Below are 21,332 nucleotides of genomic sequence, written 5' to 3'. Positions count from 1 at the left end.
GGAAGTCGCAGGGCGGACGGAGCGGAGGCAGGCCGGCCGAGCGCCACGATGGCTGAGCCCGAGGCCGAGGCCGAGCTGCAGCGCCTGATGGCGGCCGAGCAGCAGAAGGCGAACTTCACTGCGCAGGTGCGGGCCGCGAGGCGAGCGCGCGCGGCGAGGCGCGTGCGCGGCGCGGGAAAACCGCCTCAGGCCCAAGGCGCGAGGCGGTGGGGGGGGGCGGCCTGAGGGGACACGAGGGAATCAATCAGTCGTAATAATAATAATAATAATGGCATTTATTAAGCGCTTACTATGTGCAAAGCACTGTTCTAAGCGTATGTATTGAGCGCTTACTGCGTGCAGAGCACCGTACTAAGCGCTCGGGAAGCCCAACTTGGCAACATCCAGAGACAGTCCCTACCCAACATTGGGCTCACAGTCTAAAAGGGGGAGACAATAATAATAATAATAATGATGGCATTTGTTAAGCCTGTATATATGGTTGTACATATTTATTACTCTATTTATTTATTTATTTTGCTTGTACCTATCTATCCTATTTATTTTATTTTGTTGGTATGTTTGGTTTTGTTCTCTGTCTCCCCCTTTTAGACTGTGAGCCCACCGTTGGGCAGGGACTGTCTCTGTGTGTTGCCAATTTGTACTTCCCGAGCGCGTAGGCCAGTGCTCTGCGCATAGTAAGCGCTCAATAAATACGATTGATGATGATGATGATGAATCAATCAATCCTATTTATTGAGCGCTTACTGCGTGCAGAGCACCGGACTAAGCGCTTGGGAAGTACAAGTTGGCAACATATAGAGACGGTGCTCTGTTGGGTAGGGACTGTCGCTATATGTTGCCAACTTGTACTTCCCAAGCACTTAGTACAGTGCTCTGCACGCAGTAAGCGCTCAATAAATACGATTGATGATGATGAGGATGATGACTGTCTCCATATGTTGCCAACTTGTACTTCCCAAGCGCTTAGTACAGTGCTCTGCACACAGTAAGCGCTCAATAAATACGATTGATTAATTGATTTGACGCCCAACTCTGCCACTTGGCCTGCTGTGTGACCTTGGGTAAGTCACTTCACTTGGTGGAGGGAGGCGCTATCAATCCTATTTAATATTAATAATAATGGTATTTCTAAGCACACACCTCCTCCAGGAGGCCTTCCCAGACTGAGCCCCCTCCTTACAGAAGCAGTGTGGCTCAGTGGAAAGGGCACGGGCTCTGGAGTCAGAGGTCATGGGTTCGAATCCTGACCCCACCACATGTCTGCCATGTGACCTTGGGCAAGTCACTTCACTTCTCTGAGTCTCAGTTACCTCATCTGTAAAATGGGGATGACGACTGTGAGCCCCACATGGGCCGACCTGATCACCTTGTATCCCCCCAGCACTTAGAACAGTGCTTTGCACATAGTAAGCACTTAACAAGTGCCATCATTACTATTATTATTAAGTGCTTACTATGCACCAAGGTGATTCATTCATTTCATTGTCGTATTTATTGAGTGCTTACTGTGTGCAGAGAACTGTACTAAGCGCTTGGGAAGTCCAAGTTGGCAACATGTAGAGACGGTCCCTACCCAACAGCAGGCTCACAGTCTAGAAGGGGGAGGCAGACAACAGAACAAAACATATTAACAAAATAAATAGAATAGTAAGTATGTACAAGTAAAGTAGAGTAATAAATATGTACAAACATATATACAGGTGCTGTGGGGAGGCAAGGTGGGAGGAGGGGGAGAGGAAGGAGGGGGCTTAGTCTGGGAAGACCTCTTGGAGGAGGTGAGCTCTCAGGGCTTTGAAGGGTGATCAGGTTGCCCTACATGGGGCTCACAGTCTTCATCCCCATTTTACACGAGGCACAGAGAATAACAATAATGATGGTATTTGTTATGTGGTTCAGTGGAAAGAGCCCGGGCTCGGGAGTCAGAGATCTTGGGTTCTAATTCTGGCTCTGCCACTTGTCAGCTGTGTGACTTTGAGCAAGTCACTTCCCTTGGCCTCAGTTCCCCCATCTGTAAAATGGGGATGAAGACTGTGAGCCCCACATGGGACAACCTAGATTACCTTGTATCCCCACCACCACCCCCCCACCAGCACTTAGAACAGTGCTTGTCATATAGTAAGCACTTAACAAATACCAACATTATTATTCTGTGCCAAGCACTGTTCTAAACACTGGGGGATACAGGGTGATCAGGTTGTCCCAAGTGGCACTCACAGTCTTAATCCTTGTTTTACCGATGAGGAAAGTGAGGCATAGAGAAGTGAAGTGACTTGCCCAGAATCACACAGCTGACAAGTGGCAGAATCAGGATTAGAACCCATGACCTCTGACTCCTAAACTCATGATTTTTCCATTAAGCCACTATGCTTCACCCTGTATCTCCCCCTTCTTCCTCCCCACCCCTCCAGGTCCACCACTTCATGGAGCTTTGCTGGGACAAGTGTGTGGAGAAGCCGGGGAGCCGGCTGGACTCCCGCGCGGAGGGCTGCCTCACCAGCTGCGTGGACCGCTTCGTCGACACCACCCTGGCCATCACGGGCCGCTTCGCCCAGCTCGTGCAGAAGGGCACCCACTGAGCCCCCTCTCCCGGAGCCCGCCAACAGACCAGGCGCATTCAAAATAGAAACTTATTTATTCAGAACTTCAAGGCTTGTCATAATTTGCTTTAAAAACTTGGGCTTCCTTCAGTGCCGCCCCCCCCACCGTGCTTCCGCTAGTAAAAGAGGAGACCCGGTAACGCTGGCATGGCGCAGGCCTTGGGCATCCCTTGGCACTGTTAACTGCTACAGACAACTTAAAAGACCAGACCCGAGTAGAGTCCTATTTCTGCCCGGAAAATGCTGATTCCTTCAGGGAAGGGGTTGGACCGTAACCTAAAGACACCCCCCTGCCACACAAACCTTTTCACACACAAAAAAACAAGGTCCCTCTAGTCTCCCCTGTAAAGTTCCCAGCGAGAGGCTACCCCGGGTCACCTTGAGGTAACGGTTTCTGGTCATGGGAAAACTGAAATTTCAATTTGGGGCAGGGGGTGGTGGTGGTGATGGAGGCAGGCACCAAAAAAGGCTGAGCCTCAGTCCTCGTGCTCTTGGATGGAGGATCTGATTTAATGCCCGTGATTTCCTTGGGGGTCAGTCAGCTTCTCCCTTCCCTGATAGTCCCAGGGTGGGCATTCAGGAGGAGAGTCTCCTCCCCACCACGTTCAGACTCACAGCAGGCAAGATTCACACAACCTGGTGGCCAACTCCGAAGGAGCTTTGATCAGCTTCATGTTCCCTTCTCCACATTCTAGCCCTGGGAGCTCTCTCATCCCCATTCTATAGTTCAAGAGACTAAGGCCAGGAAGCTATGGGAATTGTTTGAGTCCCCAGAGCTCTAAGTCTCCAGCTGAGTGGGCTGAGTTGCAGCCGGCGGCGCTGACAGACGTTAATCGTTTCCTCCCATAGGCCAGCAGCCCCTTCCCCTTCCTAAACTCCCACCCAGCTGGCTGGGTGCCCGGCAGCTGCCAGAGGGGTGGGGGTGGTGGAGAAATCCCTGAGAGGCCCACCTCTGGGCCGCAGAAGATCCGGGCTCCCCTGGGGCTCAGGAGAGGGAAGATGGGGGGTTACTGTTGGGGTGGGGGGTTCTGAGTGCAGAGGGGGTGGGGAAGGGGACTCAGAGCCTGTGGACCGACCATTTGCCCCTGGCTGGGGCAGCTCAAGGGGGAAAGCTTTGCTCCTGAATAGGTTTCCCTATCTTGGAGCGGGAGGAGAAGCCCCCCGGCCCCTCACCCCCACAGCAGGCGGATGGGGGTTGAAGGCACCAAGGCTGCAAATGAAAGGCCGGGGGCTCCTGCTGGCTTCCTGTGGCCCCAGGAAAGCACCTCCCTACCCCAATCGCCCTCTTGGGGACCGCCCCGCGACCTCCAGCATCGGCTTCTAGCCTCTTTGTCTTTGGCTTCATCGTGCTCAGGGCTCCAGGCTTCAGCGGAACACGAGTCCCACCCCGAAATGTCGATCAACCTGAACCCAGGGCCCGGGAGGTTCTGCCCCAATATGGCATCTCCCAGAGAAAGCCCAGGGGGCCCAGGGTGGGACCAGCTTCCCCCTCACCCACATCAGTCTTCCGAGCTCTCCTCTGACTCGGCGTCGGCCGTGGCCACTTTCCAGTTCTTGCGTTTGTCTGCCCTCCTCTCGCACGGCTCGCTCCTCCTGGAGCCGGCCGGCCCCCTCCTCTCCCTCTCGCCCCTCTGCCTCCGGGCTCCCCCGGGGACCCCTTCCCGGCCAGCCCTCGAGGAGGGCGCGTCGCTGTCGGGCTCGGAGGAAGAAGAGGAGGACGAGGCGGGTCTCTTGGACCCCTTTTTCCTGGCCGCTTTCTTGCGCGGACGGTGCCGCTTCTCGGTCCCGGTGCCCCGCGGCTCCCGCCAACCCTCGCTCGAAGAACTGTCCGCTCCCTCCTCGGGCCCCTTCTTGCTCTTCTTTGGCTTCTTGTGGGACCGTTTTTTCCGCTTCTTCTTGTGCGACTTCTTCGACCTCTTGCGCTTGCGGGCCTGGCGGGTAGAGGCTGCCTCCTGGAGTTCCCTCCCGCCGCCGTTGACCAGGGCTCGTGGCTCTAGCTGTTCGCTGCTGCCAAACGAAGCCGGAGAGGACCGTCGAGGGTTAGGGGGATGGTGGGTTAGGGTTATGGAGTGGAGCAAACCGGGTTGGGCCTGCCGCCACCTTCTCGTTTAGAGCAAGGGAGCTCAAGCCTGATCCTTCGCTGTTGTTCCCTCTGTAGAACTAAATCATTGGAGCCTGGAATCCCAAAGGGGTCCCTCCCTTGTACCCCAACGCTCCCGACCCAGGAGTTCCCACTGTCCCATGAGGGGCAGCAGCCATTCCCGGGGCAGAGGGCCTTGCCTGCTGGGGACTCGTCGACCGACCGGCCTCACCTGTCAGTGTCAAACTCCTCGGGGTAGAGCTCCTTGTAGCCACTGTGACCCCACCTGAAAAACGCCAAGCGGCACCTGTGAGGGTCCCGATTCCCGGTTCAGCCCGGAGGTGTGGGCCTTGGACCTCCGGCGAACCCCGGAGCCCCGCGATTCCCGGCCACCCCTTCCTTCCATCCATCCCTCCACTCGGCAGGGCCCTGCACCTGTCCGGCATGGCGGCTTCGCATTCATACAGCCGCCTGTTCCAGAATCGGGCCCTGAGCGCATCGTCCTCCGGAGCCCCGTCCATCTCTCGTTGGACCCTCCCGTCCGCTCGCCGGCATTCCTCGTCGAAACCGTCGCTGCGCATCCGGCTGTGGGACAGAACCGGGAAGCCTGTGAGGCCGCGTCCCGGACTGCCGGGACCGACCGGCCTCCGGGGGCTGCCCGGGAGAGGCTGCAGGCCAGGAAGCCACTCGCACCGAGAAAACCCCCCTCTGCCCATTGTTTGCCCAGTGAGATCATCTCTTGTGGCTGCCAGCACCCACAAGAAGCTCCAGTGGGGAGCTGTGCGGGAGGGAAGAGGGCAGCGTCATAATATAATAATAATAATGGCATTTATTAATCAATCAATCAATCAATCGTATTTATTGAGCGCATACTATGTGCAGAGCACTGTACTAAGCGCTTGGGAAGTACAAATTGGCAACACATAGAGACAGTCCCTACCCAACAGTGGGCTCACAGTCTAAAAGGGGGAGACAGAGAACAGAACCAAACATACCAACAAAATAAAATAAATAGGATAGAAATGTACAAGTAAAATAAATAAATAAATAAATAGAGTAATAAATATGTACAACCATATATACATATATACAGGTGCTGTGGGGGAGGGAAGGAGGTAAGATGGGGGAATGGAGAGGGGGGCGAGGGGGAGAGGAAGGAAGGGGCTCAGTCTGGGAAGGCCTCCTGGAGGAGGTGAGCTCTCAGCAGGGCCTTATTAAGCGCTTATTTATTAAGCGCTTACTATGTGCAAAGCACTGTTCTAAGCGCTGGGGAGGTTACAAGGTGATCAGGTTGTCCCACAGGGGGCTCACAGTCAATCCCCATTTTTTACAGATGAGGGAACTGAGGCACAGAGAAGTGTAGTGACTTGCCTAAAGTCACACAGCTGACAATTGGCAGAGCCGGGATTTGAACCCCATGACCTCTGACTCCAAAGCCCGTGCTCTTTCCACCGAGCAACGCTGCTTCACCGGGACCGGTCATCTGGGACCCAGCCCTCCAGCCCCAGAACCCGGCTGGTCCCAGGGACCCCAGCACGGCCAGGATCGGCACTGCCCTGCCCTGGGTCCAGGGTAGTGTGTAATCAATGAGCCCCGGGTCGGGTCTGGGGTGGCGGGTCCGTCCTCATTGACTTTAGAGCAGCCCATCTCCTCGCTCCCTCCTACCTCACCTCACTTCTCTCCTTCTACAACCCAGCCGGCACACTTAGCTCCTCTAGTGCTAACCTTCTCACTGGGCCTCCATCTCAGCTGTCTCGCCGCCGACCCCGGGGCCACGTCCTGCCTCTGGCCTGGTTCGCCCTCCCTCCTCAAATCCATCAGACAATTACTCTCCCCACTTTCAAAGCCTTATTGAAGGCCCATCTCCTCCCAGAGGCCTTCCCGGACTAAGCCCCACTTTTCCTCCTCTCACACTCCCTTCTGCGTCACCCTGTCTTGCTCCCTCTGCTCTTCCCTCCCATCACTTATGTACCTATTTTTATTTCTTTGTATTGATGTCTGTCTCCCCCTCTCTAGACTGTGACCTCATTTTGGGCAGGGATTGTCACTGTTTATTGTTGTACTGTACTTTCCCAAACGCTTAGTACAGTGCTTTGAACACAGTAAGCGCTTTGATAAATATGACTGAATAAATGAGTGAGCCCCGGGGGCGGTCCCAGCTCTGGTACCTTGAGCTTCCAGGAGATGGTCGGCGTGGGACCCGCCTCGAAGACTCCTCCATCTGTCGCTCCAGCTCCCTTATCTTCCACATGTCTGATTCCTCCTGAATCTGTACGGGCACCGGAAAAGGAGGCATCAGAAACAGTCTTTTCCCAACTCCCGCCCTGTCCCGCTCCCACCAGCCCAGCAGTAGTGTTTCTGGGACGCTTCCTGGGTGTAGACACTAAACTAAATGCTTGGGAGAGCACAACTAAGACCCACAGTCCCCACCCTCCATTAGCTTGCAACAAAACGGATCTGAGAAGGGATTTTCTACCTTTTGTGTTAAAGGAAGCAGTGTGGCCTAGTGGATTAGAGCCCAGCCTGGGAGTCAGAAGGAACTGGGTTCTAATCCTAGCTCTTCCACTTGTCTGCTGGGTGACCTAGGGTTTCTAGACTGTGAGCCCACTGTTGGGTAGGGACTGTCTCTGTATGTTGCCAGCTTGTACTTCCCAAGCGCTTAGTACAGTGCTCTGCACACAGTAAGCACTCAATAAATATGATTGATTGATTGACTTCTCTTGGCCTCAGTGACCTCATCTGTAAAATGGGGATTAAGGCTGTTGAGCCCCATGTTGGACAGTGACTGTGTCCAACCTGATTAGCTTGTATCTACCCCAACACTTAGAACAGTGCCTGGCACATGGTAAACACTTAAATACCATTTTTAAAAAAAGGAAAGGTTGGGGAAGCGATGGAAGTCCACTAACAGGTGGGTTTTGAATGGAGAATTCCCTGAATGGACTGGTCACTACATTTGGCCAATCTAGTGCCTGGGGAAGATATGTGCCAGGGACTGTGTCCAAACCTATCTGCTTGTATCCACTCCAGTCCTTAGTACAGTGCCTGGCACATAGTAAGCGCTTAATACCACAATTACTATTATTGCAAAGGACATGGGGTTTCCTGGAGTCTCTGGATCAAACACTCTACGGTATTTATTGATCACTTCTTGTGTGCAGAGTACTGCACGAAGTGCTTCAGAGAGGCCAATTCATTTCCTTCATTCATTCGTATTTATTGAGCACTTACTGTGGGCAGAGCACTCTACTATGCACTTGGGAAGTACAAATCGGGAACAGATAGAGACGGTCCCTACCCAATAATGGGCTCACAGTCTAGAAGGGGGAGACAGACAACAAAACAAAACAAGTAGACACTTGTCAATACCATCAGAATAAACAGTTATAGCTATATACACATCAATAAAATATAGTAAATATGTACAAATAAATATAGTAAATATGTACAGATAAGATAGAGTAATAAATATGTACAAATATATACAAGTGCTGTGGGGAGGGGAAGGGGTAGGGCAGAGGGAGGGAGGGGGGCATGGGGAGGAGGAGGAGGAGGAGAGAAAAAGGGGGGGCTTAGTCTGGGAAGGCCTCCTGGAGGAGGTGAGCTCTCAGTAGGGCTTTGAAGGGCGGAAGAGAGCTGGCTTGGTGGATATGAGGAGGGAGGGAGGGCATTCCACGCCAGAGGTAGGATGTGGGCCGGGGGTTGACGGCGGGACAGGCAAGAACGAGGCCCAGTGAAGAGGTTAGCGGTGGCAGAGGAGCAGAGGCTGGGCTGGAGGAGAGAAGGGAGGTGAGGTAGGAGGGGGCAAGGCAATGGAGAGCCTTGAAGCCGAGAGTGAGGAGTTTTTGCTTGTTCTGAAGGTTGACAGGCAACCAATCCAACAGAGTTAGTAGACACGTTCCCTGCCCACAACGAGCTTCCAGTCTGAATATTCCACAAAGCACCCTGTTGAAAAGCCCAGGACACCATCGGGCTTTTAGAGAAGCAGCATGGAGGAGTGGATAGAGCCTGGGCCTGAAGCCAGAAGGTCAAGGTTTCTAATCCCGGCTCTGCCACTTGTCTGCTCGGTGACCTTGGGCAAGCCGCTTCACTTCTCTGGGCCTCAGTTATCTCATCTGTAAAGGAGGGTTGAGACTGAGCCCCACATGGGACAGGAACTGTGTCTAAACCAATTGGCTTGTCTCCACCCCAGCATTTAGTACAGTGCCTGGCATGTAGTAAACGCTCAACAAATACCACAACAAGCACTGATTGAGCCACAACGGTGCCCCCGCCTCCCTCCCTCCCTCCCAGCTCTAAATGGCCCCTAAGGAAAGGAGAGGAAGGCGAGGGGGGAAGGAAGAGAGGGTTGGGCAGCCGGGGGTCCTCGCCTTGTTGTGGGCGTCTGTGTGCCGGATGACATTTCTCAGGAGGACCTTGCCCAGCGGCACCCGGGTCATCCTCGCCTCCAAGTTCCCGCAGGATCACCGGGCCTCGTCCTCCAGCTCCAAGGGAAGACTGCAAACAAAAGAAAAAGCATCTTTGAGAATTTCTCCACCTGCGACAAGGAAGCAATAGCAGCAGCTGCAGCGTGTCTCCTCCGGTTGAATGAGCTTAACAAAATACAACTGTACACGGAGGTCAAATTAAAAGCAACAGAGAGGAGGGATTTACTTGTTTGCTGCCCTTCTGCCTAATCCTGGGTCTGGATCCAAAGAGGGCTCTCCCCCTCCTTTAACCAGACCCACCCCTCCTCCTGCCATCCCTCTCCCTGGTGACAACTCACTGAGGGAACCGGTGTGAATGCAGACACTTCACACCTAGTCAGGAGGTCCAAGTGGGGTGGAGGAAGCTAGGATTTCTCAGTTGGTCTAGGTTTCCTTCTGTATGTGTGTGGAGAAGCAGTATGGCTTAGTGGCTAGAGCATGATCCTGGGAGTCAGAAGTTCTAATCCCAGCTCTGCCACTTACCTGCTGTATGACCTTGGGCAAGTCACTTAACTTCTCTGTGCCTCAGTTCCCTCATCTGTAAAATGAGGATTAAGACTGTGAGCCCCATGTGGGACAACCTGATTATCGTGTAATAATAATAATAATTTTGGTATTTGTTAAGCACTTGCTATGTGCCAAGCACTGTTCTAAGCGCTGAGGAGGATACAAGGTGATCAGGTTGTCCCATGTGGGGCTCACAACCTTAATCCCCATTTTACGGATGAGGTAACTGAGGCCCGGAGAAGTTAAGTGACTTGCCCAAAGTCACACAGCTGACATGTGAGGGAGCCGGGATTTGAACCCATGACCTCTGACTCCCAAACCCGGGCTCTTTCCACTGAGCCGGCTGCTTGCATCTACCCCAGTGCTTAGAACAGTGCTTGCCACATAGTAAGCGCTTAACAAACACCACCATCATTATTATTATTACTTTACTTTTCTGTGCCTCGGTCACCTCATCTGTAAAATGAGGATTGAGACCGTGAGCCCCCTCCTTCCTCTCCCCCTCCTCCCCCCTCCATCCCCCCTGCCTTACCTCCTTCCCTTCCCCACAGCACCTGTATATATGTATATATGTCTGTACGTATTTATTACTCTATTTATTTGTTTATTTTACTTGTACATATCTATTCTATTTATTTTATTTTGTTCTGTCCCAAGCGGGACAGGAACTGCGTCCAACCTGAGTTTCTTGCATTTATTCATTCATTCATTCAACTGTATTTATTGAGCACTTACTGTGTGCAGAGCACTGTACTAAGCGCTTGGGAAGTACAAGTTGGCAACATATAGAGACAGTCCCTACCCAACAGCAGGCTCACAGTCTAAAAGGGGGAGACAGACAACCAAACAAAACATATTAACAAAATAAAATAAATAGAATAAATATTCATTCATTCATTCAATCGTATTTATTGAGTGCTTACTGTGTGCAGAGCACTGTACTAAGCGCTTGGGAAGTACAAGTTGGCAACATATAGCGACGGTCCCTACCCAACAGTGGGCTCACAGTCTAGAAGGGGGAGGCAGACAACCAAACAAAACATATTAACAAAATAAAATAAATAGAATAAATATTCATTCATTCATTCAATCATATTTATTGAGCGCTTACTGTGTGCAGAGCACTGTACTAAGCGCTTGGGAAGTACAAGTTGGCAATATATAGAGACGGTCCCTACCCAACAGTGGGCTCACAGTCTAGAAGGGGGAGACAGAACAAAACAAAACATATTAACAAAATAAAATAAATAGAATAGATATGTACAAGTAAAATAAACAAATAGAGTAATAAATACGTACAAACATATATACATATATACAGGTGCTGTGGGGAAGGGAAGGAGGTAAGGCAGGGGGCATGGAGAGGGGGAGGAGGGGGAGAGGAAGGTGGGGGCTCAGTCTGGGAAGGCCTCCTGGAGGAGAGATGGAGACACAGAACAAAAAAAAAACATATTAACAGAATAAAATAAATAGAATAAATATGTACAAGTAAAATAAACAGAGTAATAAATATGTACAAACATATATACAGGTGCTGTGGGGATGGAAAGGAAGTAAGGAGGGGGGAGAAAGGAAGTAAGGAGGGGGGAGAAAGGAGGGGGGCTCAGTCTGAGAAGGCCTCTTGTCCCTTTAAAAGAAAAAATTAGAGGTGGGAGAGAGTTTTGTTGGCATCTGGTTTGTGACCTCATTGCATCCACCCCAGCGCTTACTGCAGGCCTGGCACCCAGTAAGTACTTAACAAATACCGTCATTATTATCGTTATTGCATGTGTGTCTCTCTTCCCAGGCCCAAAGCTCCGCCACTTGTCAGCTGTGTGACTTTGGGCACTCCACCCGGCCTTACCTCCTTCCCCTCCCCACAGCACCTGTATATATGTTTGTACATATTTATTACTCTATTTATCTTACTTGTACATATGTACTGTTCTATTTATTTTGTTAATATGTTTTGTTTTGTTGTCCATCTCCCCCTTCTAGACTATGAGCCCACTGTTGGGTAGGGACCGGCTCTATACGTTGCCAACTTGGAATTCCCAAGCACTTGGTCCAGTGCTCTGCACACAGTAAGCGCTCAATAAATACGATTGAATGAATGAATGAACATATATATATAGTATATCATCTTCAATTGTACTTATTGAGCACTTACTGTGTGCAGAGCACTGTACTAAGCGCTTGGGAAGTACAAGTTGGCAACACATAGAGACAGTCCCTACCCAACAGTGGGCTCACAGTCTAAAAGGGGGAGACAGAGAACAAAACCAAACATATTAACAAAATAAAATAAATAGAATAGATATGTACAAGTAAAATAAATAGAGTAATAAATATGTACAAACATATATACATATATACAAGTGCTGTGGGGAAGGGAAGGGTGCCAGTGTGAGCTCAGAAGCCCTCCTGGGTTTGGTCATGGGTTCAAATCCCAGCTCCACCACATGTATGCTGTGTGACCTTGGGGAAGTCACTTAACTTCTCTGAGCCTTAGTTACCTCATCTGTAAAATGGGGATTAACACTGTGGACCCCACAGGGGACAACCTGATCACTTTGTATCCCTCCCAGCGCTTAGAACAGTGCTCTGCACATAGTAAGCGCTTAACAAATGCCAACATTATTATTATTATTATATGTATTTGCTATTCTATTTATTTTACTTTGTTAATATGTTTTGTTTTGTTGTCTGTCTCCCCCTCCTAGACTGTGAGCCCGCTGTTGGGACTGTCTCTAGATGTTGCCAACTTGGACTTCCCAAGCGCTTAGTACAGTGCTCTGCACACAGTAAGCGCTCAACAAATACAATTGAATGAATAAATATTTATTCTATTTATTTTATTTTGTTAGTATGTTTGGTTGTCTCTCTCCACTTACTCTGCTTGCTGCCCCTCTGCTGCCCAGTCCTGGGTCTCGGCAGGGCAGGCCTCGGGTCCGGTGGCTGGAGGGAAGAGACAGAAAGTAAATTACGGTGGGGTCCCGGACGGGCTCGCCCCTTGGTCGCCCCTAAGTCGCCCTTGCAGTCAATCAATCAATCAATCAATCGTATTTATTGAGCGCTTACTGTGTGCAGAGCACTGTACTAAGCGCTTGGGAAGTACAAGTTGGCAAAATAAACCAACGTGTATATTGTTGTCGATGGTCCCGCCATCGATCCCGGGCCCACGTCATCCCCCGGGCCTGGCATGCCCTCCCTCTGCCCACCCGCCAAGCTAGCTCTCTTCCTCCCTTCAAGGCGCTACTGAGAGCTCACCTCCTCCAGGAGGCCTTCCCAGACTGAGCCTCTTCCTTCCTCTCCCCCTCGTCCCCCTCTCCATCCCCCCATCTTACCTCCTTCCCTTCCCCACAGCACCTGTATATATGTTTGTACATATTTATTACTCTATTTATTTTACTTGTACATATCTATTCTATTTATTTTACTTTGTTAGTATGTTTGGTTTTGTTCTCTGTCTCCCCCTTTCAGACTGTGAGCCCACTATTGGGTAGGGACCGTCTCCATATGTTGCCAACTTGGACTTCCCAAGCGCTTAGTACGGTACTCTGCACACAGTAAGCGTTCAATAAATACGATTGATGATGATGATGAAAATGCAGAGACGGTCCCTACCCACCAGTGGGCTCACAGTCTGAAAGGGGGAGACGGAGAACGAAACCAAACATACTAACAAAGTAAAATAGATAGAATAGATAGGTACAAGTAAAATAAATAAATAAATAAATAGAGTAATAATAATAATAATAGAGTCTCCCCCCGGGGTCGGAGGCAGCGCAGGAGGCCCAAGGGGGGGCCTCGAAGGGAGGATCTTGCGCCCACCGCCCTCCCCAAACACACACACACACACATATCTATATAATATATAAAATATATATTATATCTACACCCCGATACCCTCCCACAGAGCCCCCCATTCCGGCCCTGAAGCCCCCCCATACCAGCGACTTGAAGCTGGCGTGGCTGGGCGGCCACCACAACCCGGAAGCGGTGTGGCTCCCAAACCCTTCCCCCCTGCAAACGCCCCGCTCTCCCCAGGCATCCATTCCATAATAATCATGGCATTTACTAAGCGCTTACTATAATAATAATAATAATAACAGCATTTATGAAGCGCTTACTATGTGCAAAGCACCGCTGTAGGCGCTGGGGAGGTTACAAGGTGATCAGGTTGTCCCACGGGGGGGCTCACAGCCCCCATTTGACAGATGAGGGAACTGAGGCCCAGATAAGTGAAGTGCCTTTTTTTTTTATGCCATTTGTTAAGCCCTTACTATGTGCAAAGCACTGTTCTAAGCGCTGGGGGGGGGATACAATGTCGTTAGTACGTTTGGTTTTGTTCTCTGTCCCCCCCTCCTAGACTGTGAGCCCGCTGTTGGGTAGGGACTGTCTCTATGTGTTGCCGACTTGTACTTCCCAAGCGCTTAGTACAGTGCTCTGCACACAGTAAGCGCTCAATAAATACGATTGATGATGATGATAATCAAACAATCAATCGTATTTAGTGAGCGCTTACTGTGTGCAGAGCACTGTACTAAACACTTGGGCAGTGTTTAGTAGAGAAGGAGAGAAGGGAGATGAGGTAGGAGGGAGATAGAGGAGGTAGGAGGTAGATAAGTGAAGTGACTTTTTTTTGGATGCCATTTGTTAAGCGCTTACTATGTGCAAAGCACTGTTCTAAGCGCTGGGGGGGATACAATGTGATCAAGTTGTCCCACGTGGGGCTCACAGTCTTAATCCCCATTTTTACAGATGAGGTGACTGAGGCTCAGAGAAGTTAAGTGACTTGCCCAAGGTCACACAGCAGACTTGTGGTGGAGCCGGGATTCGAACCCATGACCTCTGACTCCAAAGCCCGTGTTCTTTCCACTGAGCCACGGACTTGCCCAAAGGCACCCAGCTGACAATTGGCGGAGCCGGAATTCGAACCCATGACCTCTGACTCCAAAGCTTGTGCTCTTTCAATTGAACCACAATGCCTCTCCATGTGTAAAGCATCATCATCATAACAACATAATGATAATAATAAAAATAAAATAATAGTAATACCAAAATAATAATGATAACATAATAATGGAATTTGTTAAGCGCTCACTATGTGCAAAGCCCTGTCCTAAGCGCTAGGAAGCATACTAGTACAGTGCTCTGCAAACAGTAAGTGCTCAATAAATATGATTGAATGAATGGTAATCAGGTTGTCCCACGTGGGTCTCACAGTCTTCACCCCCATTTTCCAGATGAGGGAACTGAGGCACAGAGAAGTTAAGTGACTCGCCCAAAGTCACACCAGCTGACAGTTGGTGGAGGCGGGATTTGAACGCATGACCTCTGACTCCCAAACCCGGGCTGTTTCCATTGAGCCACGCTGCTTCTCTAGTAATGATGGTATTTGTTAAGTGCTTACTATGTGCCAAGCACTGCTCTAAGCAATGGGGGAGGCAGAAGGTGATCAGGTTGTCCCACGTGGGGCTCACGGTCTTAATCCCCACTTGACAGATAAGGTCACTGAGGCACGGAAAAGTGAAGTGACTTGCCCAAAGTCACACAGCTGACCAGTGGAGGAGTCGGGATTAGAACCCACGACTTTGACTCCCAAGCTTCTGCTCTTCCCACTGAGCCACGCTGCTTCTCTATCCTGTTTATTGAGCGCCTACTGTGTGCAGAGCGCTGGGGAAAGGACGACGACGACTATAAACAGTGGCATTCCCTGGCTACAACGAGCTGACAGGCTAGAGGGAGGGAGACGGACGTCAACGAAAATAAGTAAAATAATAATAATAATGGTATTTATTAAGCGCCTACTATGTGCAAAGCACTGTTCTAAGCTCTGGGATGGTTACAAGGTGATCAGGTTGTCCCACAAGGGGCTCACAGTCTTAATCCCCATTTTACAGATGAGGGAACTGAGGCACAGAGAAGTTAATTGACTTGCCCACAGTCACACAGCTGACAAGTGGCAGAGCCGGGATTTGAACCCATGACCTCTGACTCCCAAGCCCGGGCTCTTTCCATTGAGCCAGGCTGCTTTTCCGAAAAAAGAGGGGAACATAAAGGCTGTGGGGCTAGCACGGGGACGGGGGGAGAGCAACGGGAACAAGTCAGGGAGATGCAGGAGGGAGTGGGAGATGAGGAAAAGTGGGGTTTAGTCTGGGAAGGCCTCTTGGAGGAGATGGACCTCAGTAATAATAATAATAATAATTATGCCAACTGTTAAGCTCTTACTATGTGTCAATACAATCAATCAATCGTATTTATTGAGCGCTTACTGTGGGCAGAGCACTGTACTAAGCGCTTGGGAAGTACAAGTTGGCAACATATAGAGACGGTCCCTACCCAACAGTGGGCTCACAGTATTCTGACTATATTGACACCTGTCTACTTGTTCTGTTTTGTTGTCCGTCTCCCCCTTCTAGTCTGTGAGCCCGTTGTTGGGTAGGGACCGTCTCTATAAATTGCCGATTTGTACTTCCCAGGCGCTTAGTCCAGTGCTTTGCACACCATAAGTGCTCAGAAAATACAACTGAATGAGCGCTTGTATATATTTGTACAGATTTATTACTCTATTTTACCTGTACATATTTACTATTCTATTTATTTTGCTAATTATGTGCATATAATAATAATAATAATAATAATAATGGTATTTATTAAGCGCTTACTGTGTGCAAAGCACTGTTCTAAGCGCTGGGGAGGTTACAGGGTGATCAGGTTGTCCCACGGGGGGCTCACAGTCTTCATTCCCATTTTACAGATGAGGTAACTGAGGCCCAGAGAAGTGAAGTGACTTGCCCAAAGTCACACAGCTGACAATTGGCGGAGCCGGGATTTGAACCCATGACCTCTGACTCCAAAGCCCGGGCTCTTTCCACTGAGCCACGCTGCTTCTCTAATATAGCTGTAATTCTATTTATTCTGACTGTTTTGACACCTGTCTACGTGTTTTGCTTCTTTGTTTGTCTCCCCCTTCTAGACTGTGAGCCCGATGTTGGGTCGGGACTGTCTCTGTTGCCGATTTGTACTTCCCAAGTGCTTAGTCCAGTGCTCTGCACATAGTAAGCGCTCAATAAATACGATGGAATAAATCCTCCAGCCTGTGAGCCCGTTGTTGGGTAGGGACCGGCTCTCTCTGTTGCCGATTTGTACTTTCCAAGCGCTTAGTCCAGTGCTCTGCACACCGTAAGCGCTCAATAAGTACGATTGAATAAATCTTCTAAACCGTGAGCCTGTTGTTGGGTAGGGACCGTCTCTGTTGCTGATTTGTACTTCCCAAGCGCTTAGTCCAGTGCTCTGCACATAGTAAGCGCTCAATAAATACGATGGAATGAATCTTCTAGACCGTGAGCCCGTTGTTGGGTAGGGACCGTCTCTCTCTGTTGCCGACTAGTACTTCCCAAGTGCTTAGTACAGTGCTCTGCACACAGTAAGCGCTCAATAAATACAATTGAATGAATCTTCTAGACTGTGAGCCCATTGTTGGGTAGGGACCGTCTCTGTTGCCGACTTGTACTTTCCAAGCGCTTAGTCCAGTGCTCTGCACACAGGGAGCGCTCAATAAATACAATTGAATGAATGAATGAATGTTGCTGAGTTGTACTTCCCAAGCGCTTAGTCCAGTGCTCTGCACATAGTAAGCGCTCAATAAATACGGTTGAATGAATCTTCTAGACTGTGAGCCTGTTGTTGTTGGGTAGGGACCGTGTCTGTTGCCGATTTGTACTTCCCAAGCGCTTAGTCCAGTGCTCTGCACACAGTAAGCGCTCAATAAATACAACTGAATGAATGAAGGAATGAATGAATGTTGCCGAGTTGTACTTCCCAAGCGCTTCGTCTGGTGCTCTGCACGCAGTAAGTGCTTAATAAATACGATTGAATAAATCTTCTAGACTGTGATTCCGTTGATGATGATGATAATGGCATTTATTGAGCGCTCACTATGTGCAAAGCACTGTTCTAAGCGCTGGGTAGGTTACAAGGTGATCAGATTGTCCCACCCGGGGGCTCACAGTCTTCTTCCCCATTTTACGGATGAGGGAACTGAGGCCCAGGGAAGTGAAGTGACTTGCCCAAAGTCACACAGCTGACAAAGCGCTGTTGGGTAAGGACCGTGTCTGTTGCCGATTTGTAATAATCATAATAATGATGGCATTTATTAAGCGCTTACTATGTGCAAAGCACTGTTTGAAGCGCTGGGGAGGTTACAGGGCAATCAGGTTGTCCCACAGAGGGCTCACAGTCTTCATCCCCATTTTACAGATGAGGTAACTGAGGCCCAGAGAATAAATAATAATAAATAATGATGGCATTTATTAAGTGCTTACTATGTGCAAAGCACGGTGCTAAGCGCTGGGGAGGTTACAAGGTGAGCAGGTTGTCCCACGGGGGGCTCACAGTCTTCACCCCCATTTTACAGATGAGGGAACTGAGGCCCAGAGAATAAATAATAATAAATAATGATTTATATATATATATCTGTTTATATGTATATATATGTATATATGTTTGTACATATTTATTACTCTATTTATTTATTTATTTATTTTACTTGTACATATCTATCCTATTTATTTTATTTTGTTAGTATGTTTGGTCTTGTTCTCTGTCTCCCCCTTTTAGACTGTGAGCCCACTGTTGGGTAGGGACTGTCTCTATATGTTGCCAATTTGTACTTCCCAAGCGCTTAGTACAGTGCTCTGCACATAGTAAGCGCTCAATAAATACGATTGATGATGATGATGATGATGACAAATAATGATGGCATTTAGAAAAGTGAAGTGACTTGCCCAAAGTCACACAGCTGACAATTGGCGGAGGCGGGATTCGAACCCATGACCTCTGACTCCAAAGCCCGTGCTCTTTCCACTGGGCTACTATGCTTCTCTGTACTTTGTGCTCTGTACTTCTTTGTACTTTCCAAGCGCTTCGTCCAGTGCTGTGCACATAGTAAGCGCTCAAAAAGTACGACGGAGTGAGTGAGTGAATCATCAATCGTATTTATTGAGCGCTTACTATGTGCGGAGCACTGTACTAAGCGCTTAATAATGATAGCATTTATTAAGCACTTACTACGTGCAAAGCACTGTTCTAAGCGCTGGGGAGGTTACCAGGTGATCAGGTTGTCCCACGGGGGGCTCACAGTCTTAATCCCCATTTTCCAGATGAGGTAACTGAGGCCCAGAGAAGTGAAGTGACTTGCCCAAAGTCACACAGCTGACAATTGGCGGAGGCGGGATTCGAACCCATGACCTCTGACTCCAAAGCCCGTGCTCTTTCCACTGGGCTACTATGCTTCTCTGTACTTTGTGCTCTGTACTTCTTTGTACTTTCCAAGCGCTTCGTCCAGTGCTGTGTACATAGTAAGCGCTCAAAAAGTACGACGGAGTGAGTGAGTGAATCATCAATCGTATTTATTGAGCGCTTACTATGTGCGGAGCACTGTACTAAGCGCTTAATAATGATAGCATTTATTAAGCACTTACTACGCGCAAAGCACTGTTCTAAGCGCTGGGGAGGTTACCAGGTGATCAGGTTGTCCCACGGGGGGCTCACAGTCTTAATCCCCATTTTCCAGATGAGGTAACTGAGGCCCAGAGAAGTGAAGTGACTTGCCCAAAGTCACACAGCTGACAATCGGCGGAGGCGGGATTTGAACCCATGACCTCTGACTCCAAAGCCCGTGCTCTTTCCACTGGGCTACTGTGCTTCTCTGTACTTTGTGCTCTGTACTTCTTTGTACTTTCCAAGCGCTTCGTCCAGTGCTGTGCACATAGTAAGCGCTCAAAAAGTACGACGGAATGAGTGAGTGAATCATCAATCGTATTTATTGAGCGCTTACTATGTGCGGAGCACTGTACTATGCGCTTAATAATGATAGCATTTATTAAGCACTTACTACGCGCAAAGCACTGTTCTAAGCGCTGGGGAGGTTACAAGGTGATCAGGTTGTCCCACGGGGGGCTCACAGTCTTAATCCCCATTTTCCAGATGAGGTAACTGAGGCCCAGAGAAGTGAAGTGACTTGCCCAAAGTCACACAGCTGACAATCGGCGGAGGCGGGATTTGAACCCATGACCTCTGACTCCAAAGCCCGTGCTCTTTCCACTGGGCTACTATGCTTCTATGTACTTTGTGCTCTGTACTTCTTTGTACTTTCCAAGCGCTTCGTCCAGTGCTGTGCACATAGTAAGCGCTCAAAGAGTACGACGGAATGAGTGAGTGAATCATCAATCGTATTTATTGAGCGCTTACTATGTGCAGAGCACTGTACTAAGCGCTTAATAATGATAGCATTTATTAAGCACTTACTATGCGCAAAGCACTGTTCTAAGTGCTGGGGAGGTTACAAGGTGATCAGGTTGTCCCACGGGGGGCTCACAGTCTTAATCCCCATTTTCCAGATGAGGTAACTGAGGCCCAGAGAAGTGAAGTGACTTGCCCAAAGTCACACAGCTGACAATTGGCGGAGGCGGAATTTGAACCCATGACCTCTGACTCCAAAGCCCGTGCTCTTTCCACTGGGCTACTATGCTTCTATGTACTTTGTGCTCTGTACTTCTTTGTACTTTCCAAGCGCTTCGTCCAGTGCTGTGCACATAGTAAGCGCTCAAAGAGTACGACGGAATGAGTGAGTGAATCATCAATCGTATTTATTGAGCGCTTACTATGTGCGGAGCACTGTACTAAGCGCTTAATAATGATAGCATTTATTAAGCACTTACTATGCGCAAAGCACTGTTCTAAGTGCTGGGGAGGTTACAAGGTGATCAGGTTGTCCCACAGGGGGCTCACAGTCTTAATCCCCATTTTCCAGATGAGGTAACTGAGGCCCAGAGAAGTGAAGTGACTTGCCCAAAGTCACCCAGCTGACAATTGGCAGAGCCGGGATTTGAACCCACGACCTCCGACGCCAAAGCCCGGGCTCTTTCCACTGAGCCACAGGGTCGGGGAGGGGAGAAGAGGAGGCCGGAACCAGAGGTTGGGGACTCGGGGGAGCCGGGCGGCCTTCAGCGCCGCATCGCGTCCTGTTGCCGTGGTAACGCGGTCCTCGCCCGGCGCGGCGGCCCTGCATCGCCTCTTGTTGCCGTGGCAACGCGGTCCTCGCCCGGCGCGGCGGCGCGGCATCGCAGCATCGCGTCCTGTTGCCGTGGCAACGTGGTCCTGGCCCGGCCCGGGCTCGGGGGCTGGGGGGCTCGGCGGCGGGTCCATGGGGTCCCCGGCGCTGACCGCCGGCAGGCAGCTGTGGGCCCTGCTGGACGAGCTGGCGGCCAGCGACCCCCATGGCTACCGCCGCTTCGTCCAACGACAGCTGGGCCAGGCCCGGGCCCTAACCTCCCCGCCAAACCCCGACCTCTGCCTGAAAACCGCCCTGCTGGTGACGGGACCCCCGGGGGCCGAAGTCTCTCTCTCTCTCTCTCTCTCTCTCTCTCTCTCTCTCTCTCTCTCCCTCTCCCTCTCCCTCTCCCTCTCCCTCTCCCTCTCCCTCTCCCTCCCTCTCTCTCTCTCTCTCTCCTCTCCTCTCCTCCCTTTCCGTCCTGGGGCTGCGGGGGAAACCGACAGAGAGAGAGAATGTGAGAGTGTGTGTGTATGTTTGTTTCAGTCGTTCAATCGTCTTTATTGAACGCCTATTGTGTGCAGAGCACTGGATGCTTAGTGCAGTCTCTCTCTCTCTCTCTCTCTCCCCCCTCTCTCTCT

At 50.1% G+C, this 21,332-nt stretch overlaps 3 protein-coding genes across 7 annotated transcripts in view; 2 read left to right on the top strand and 1 right to left on the bottom strand.

The window, feature by feature from the left end:
* Position 1: 1 nt before the first annotated feature.
* On the top strand, positions 2–2,644 carry TIMM8B (translocase of inner mitochondrial membrane 8 homolog B). Its single transcript, XM_038753990.1, has 2 exons — positions 2–126; positions 2,412–2,644. Exons 1-2 carry the CDS (start codon positions 49–51, stop codon positions 2,577–2,579), a joined length of 246 nt encoding a protein of 81 aa, XP_038609918.1. The 5' UTR covers positions 2–48; the 3' UTR covers positions 2,580–2,644.
* NKAPD1 (NKAP domain containing 1) lies at positions 2,617–12,591 on the bottom strand. Of its 2 annotated transcripts, none has more exons than XM_038753987.1 (6): positions 12,527–12,591; positions 9,051–9,177; positions 6,849–6,949; positions 5,116–5,265; positions 4,913–4,966; positions 2,617–4,607 (listed from the first exon to the last, which is right to left on the bottom strand). In XM_038753987.1, exons 2-6 carry the CDS (start codon positions 9,117–9,119, stop codon positions 4,100–4,102), a joined length of 882 nt encoding a protein of 293 aa, XP_038609915.1. In that variant the 5' UTR covers positions 9,120–9,177; positions 12,527–12,591; the 3' UTR covers positions 2,617–4,099. The 2 variants fall into 2 exon arrangements, with proteins under 2 accessions (XP_038609915.1, XP_038609916.1); XM_038753988.1 differs by having other exon boundaries at positions 2,617–4,604.
* An 8,233-nt stretch (positions 12,592–20,824) lies between these two features.
* PIH1D2 (PIH1 domain containing 2) overlaps positions 20,825–21,332 on the top strand; it is a 16,662-nt gene continuing 16,154 nt past the window's right edge. For all 4 annotated transcript variants that reach the window (XM_038753732.1, XM_038753733.1, XM_038753735.1 and 1 more), the window contains exon 1: positions 20,825–21,012. In XM_038753732.1, coding sequence (XP_038609660.1) covers positions 20,845–21,012 — 168 coding nt within the window. In that variant the 5' untranslated portion in view covers positions 20,825–20,844. The remainder of the gene's footprint in view (positions 21,013–21,332) is intronic.

This window comes from Tachyglossus aculeatus, chromosome 11, assembly GCF_015852505.1.
Source record: "Tachyglossus aculeatus isolate mTacAcu1 chromosome 11, mTacAcu1.pri, whole genome shotgun sequence".
NCBI lineage: Eukaryota > Metazoa > Chordata > Mammalia > Monotremata > Tachyglossidae > Tachyglossus > Tachyglossus aculeatus.
The sequence above is the reverse complement of the archived record's forward strand: the minus strand, read 5'-3'. Positions and strand labels throughout refer to the sequence as shown.